At 48.5% G+C, this 4,085-nt stretch overlaps 1 protein-coding gene across 1 annotated transcript; it reads right to left on the bottom strand.

The window, feature by feature from the left end:
• Positions 1-655: 655 nt before the first annotated feature.
• Positions 656-2,786, bottom strand: LOC104158516 (galactosylgalactosylxylosylprotein 3-beta-glucuronosyltransferase 1-like). The gene is made up of 4 exons (XM_009696189.1): positions 2,675-2,786; positions 1,812-2,350; positions 1,240-1,536; positions 656-742 (listed from the first exon to the last, which is right to left on the bottom strand). The coding sequence occupies exons 1-4, from the start codon at positions 2,784-2,786 to the stop codon at positions 656-658; spliced, it is 1,035 nt and encodes a 344-aa protein (XP_009694491.1).
• Between the last annotated feature and the right edge of the window lie 1,299 nt (positions 2,787-4,085).

The following is a 4,085-nucleotide window of genomic DNA, read 5'->3' as shown; positions in this document are numbered from 1 at the left end:
CGGAGGGCCACAGAGGCACTCCTAGTGCCTTCACTGTTTCTCCTCAGCAGCAGACGTATTCCCAGCTCTGGCAATGGTGATACCAAGCCCCTCAAACTCTGGGTAGGTTGCACTTTGCTGGTGCCTGTTTTGAAGTGATCTAAGGGTCCCACCAGCCTTTCCCTGCTGCACCCACACCACAGTTGTTGGTGCAGGATAAAAGCTGAAGGTGGATGCATGGAGCACTGCAGAGGTGACAGGGCTGCTGGGGGAAAACCTCGTCTGCAGGAGTGTGATCTCTTTCTGCAAACTGTAGGACAACTCCCACACTAAAGAGAGTTTGGAGCTGGCAGAAATTGGGGAGCAAGGAATTTGGCTTGTCATTATTACTGAGTGAAACCATGGGATTCTTCTGCCACTTTTCTCTCTCTCTGTATGCTGGCAAAGCTTCCATGTGGACTGCAAGGAGGCTTGAATGAGTATGAAATGCAAACCGTGAGTAAAGATGAGGATCTGCTTCTTATGCAAAGGCTGGCATGGTAAGGGAGCTACTGGGACAACCATATATGCAGTGTTTGAGGAAAAAATAGCATAAATAAGGAAACAGGTACAGATTACTTGCCTTGCCAAAACCAAGAAAGACAAGGATACTCACACCCTGGAGCTGGCTCTCTGCTTACACCTCTACTCTGGGGTCTGTGAATCCACGTTTGCCTTCGTTAACCAGAGTGGGCCTCTCAGTTCTTGTGTGCCAGACCAACACCTAGAGGAAATGACAAAGAGTTCAGGGGCTCTGGATGCCATGGAAATGCCGAGAGCAGCACACCATCGGTGGGATCCTCAGCAACCAGGGGCTCACAGCTGTTGGAAGCATGTGATTCCAAGGGGTTGAGCCTGGGAGAGACTTCACAGGCCCATGAAACACTGACAAGGAGGAGGGATCACTCTGGACTGAACCCCCACACTCAACCCTCTGCCAATCCTCCTGGATTTTGGAGAAGCAATCTGGGCACGAATTGTACATCTGAGGCTCTTCATTAACACTAACTTTATAGCACTAACTGTTCCTCAGCGCTCTCTGAGCCTCGCATCTGTGAAGAATTTGGCAGGCTCTGCCTGTCTGTCCTAGCACCGTTTGGCACTGACATGTGCCAGCACAGGGCAGGCACTTTGGAAGGTGGAGGAGCATGGCAGGAGGCTGTAAAAGCAGCCAGGTCCCAGCAAGGAGAATGTATCTTCAAGGTCTCTTGTCCTACTCACCTTTGTGCAGTTGGCTGCTTTGGGCTCCAGCCCATCCATAGTCACTAGATCCTTCAGCAGACTGGTTTCCTGGTAGCCTCCTTTAACTCCCTCCAGCTTGAAACTGGCCTGAGGCTTCTCCAAAATCAGCTTGATGCTGATAGCAAATCCAGCCATGTCAATAGCAAACGGCCGGTTAGGGTCAAAGACGGTTTTCCAGCCCACCACCTTCCCTGCTGGGCTCACTTTTGGGGATTCATATCGCAGCCCCCCAACAAAAGCCACTGGCCAGACTGACACCCTCCTTGTGTAGCGCATCTGTGTGCCAGAAAGAAACAGTGCTGTGAGAATTCAACCCTGTGACGTTTGTCCCAACCCATTAGTGTACCATCCTCTGCTTTCATTGACACCTGTCCTCCCCCGCTGACTTCCCACACAATCACATAGCGCTAGGCAGCACAAGCTCTTGTTCAGTTTATGCTAAAAGTCCACATGGTAGCCCTATTTTAGAGGTCTTTGATGGAGCACTTGGCCTTAAGAGGCTTTGCAGCTTTATCCTTATTTTCTGTCCCATGTAATTCTACGGCTCTTACCTCTTCGAAGAGCTCCAGGCTGTAGGTGTTATCATCATCGGCAAAATACACTACTCCTTCTGGTGGTGCGGTGTTGCTGAAGCTGTCCCTCAGCCAGTGCAGCCCCAGGTTCCTCTGTAGTGTCCCCCTTGGGGTGTGGGATGGGATCCAGGACAGCCCCAGCTTCAGACTCTTGGGCGTCTCCACATTGAGGTGGGTGAAGTTGAGTCCTGCCTTCTCCAGCAGGTTGGATACCAAGTTGGTCCTACGGGGCGAGTCCTCCACCACCACCCAGTGCAGGTTCTGCACGTGTAGGAAGGTGTTGGCCAGACGAGTCAGCTCAGCTTTTTGCACTGGCCGGGTGTAGGTAGGGGTGATAACGAAGATGGTCGGTAGGGTGTCTGACCATGGTGGAGGCCTGGAGTACACATAATTCTCGATGACTTTAGGCGTTGCCCCTATGCTTTGCTGCTGCCGAATGCATGATGGGAGGCCTTCTTCTCTCAGTGCAGATGTACCATTGAGGAGAGCTTTAGAGGTCACGTTCTCATCTGTCTCTTCTGGGGCAAAAGGAAGGAAGGAAGAAGAAAGATGTTAGAGAACTACTCACTGCCAGGCTGCCTCCTGTCCAGGGAGTGCCAGGGACATGTCTGTCTGGAGTCAGGGCTCAGCACATCAGCATCCTCTCCCCAAAGCCAGCCTAAGGTGCATGTTTAATGCACTTTTAAGAACAGTTTGTGTGCCTGCTATAGGCAAACCCTGAGTGGGCCTTCAGACAAGTTTGTCTTTGTAACCCATCCCATGAGAGAGCATCTCCTACTGAGGGTTCGCACAAGCAATCATCACAACCACCAGCACACTGACAGCAGAACTCTCGCACTTACTTCTCAGCAGGCTGAGGTAGTGGGTGGTTGGGTACTGGTGCCACAAGGTTAGGAGAAGAGCCCATGGCAAGGCAATCAGGAGCGTGGTAAGAAGGTTACGTCTCCTCAGCATGCTGCAGAGAGCTTCCAATGCCCAGGCATCTCTCTACCTTTCAGAGCAGAAAAAAAGAGTAAGGCCTCCAAAATATGTCACCACAAACATTAGGACAGTAAGTCTAGAGGCCAAACTAATAGACTGAGTTTGGCTTGCTTGGGGGGAGGCATGATAAATGTTGGGCCCCAATCCAGCAAAGTGTCTGTCTAAGTATAAGTTTACAATAAGCCCCATTAATGTTGCAGGGCTGAACCATTATCCAGCTGCCGTGGCCAATTCCTGTGCTATTGAATGGAAGCTTTTATCTATTTATATTGCTATAAAGAACCTCCCACTGCCCCCTGATGAACCCACTGTCCTTGACTTGGTGTTGTTCATGTTGCTGATTCTGAAGCCAGAGAGGACTGTTACTTGCCCCCTCTCCAGGGCTGGTATTCATTCCTGAGCTTTGTGGTTACCATTTAATCTGCTGCTTTTGTAGAATTTTTTAAAACTGTGTCCAAGCATATGCAAGTGGACAAAGCAGAAAATGTCAAAAGCATCCTCAAGATAGCCAGCATCTCTTTCACTCCTGCAGTTTTAATTCATCCTCCTTATGCAAATGCATTGAGGCAATCAGGGATGCATGCTATCACCTATTAAATTTTCCACAAAATCCCTGCCTCAGTCATTCCACAGTGCTGGTGATAGCTGCTGAAAGTTTAATTGTTCCTCATCCCTTTCTACTCCTGGTGTGCAGTGTTTGACCACTGCAGCATTTAGTTTAAATCACAGACTTCAGAAGATTTTAATTTCTTTCTTAGCATTTCTGTAATGTACATGATCATAAGACCTGAGGAATCACAGCAGTTAACATTTGTTTTCAAAACTCCTTCTATAAGGTGAGAGGAACTAGAAGAAAATAAAGAGAAATAAAAGACAAAAGTATCAGAAATAATCAACAACAGGTCGTGGGTTATTTACAGATGGTCCAAGCTACTGTAGTCCTGTGCTTGATTTTTCACAATTGTTGAGCACCTTCAGCTCCAACGAGTTAATATGATTAATGAGCAGTCAGTCCTTCTGGAAATTAAATCCTTGGCTTCTCAAGGTAGCCATGCCTTCAAAAAAATATCCAACATTAATGTTCAGTTTGGAAAATACAGACTGAAGCATCTGGATGTCTACTGCAGACCACTTGTTCAGGGACATAACAGCCCTGTGTAAAGTCATACTGCGATGAGATCCCAGTCCTGGCTCACCTGTTTGAAGGACCCTTAACAGCCTGTGTGCAGTAAGTCCTATAAGCATGAGATCCCAGAGATGACCTCTGGAAGT

This window comes from Cariama cristata, unplaced genomic scaffold (genome assembly GCF_000690535.1).
Source record: "Cariama cristata isolate BGI_N322 unplaced genomic scaffold, ASM69053v1 scaffold26372, whole genome shotgun sequence".
Classification (NCBI taxonomy): domain Eukaryota; kingdom Metazoa; phylum Chordata; class Aves; order Cariamiformes; family Cariamidae; genus Cariama; species Cariama cristata.
Note: the sequence above shows the minus strand (reverse complement) of the source record. Positions and strands in the feature narration are given on the sequence as shown.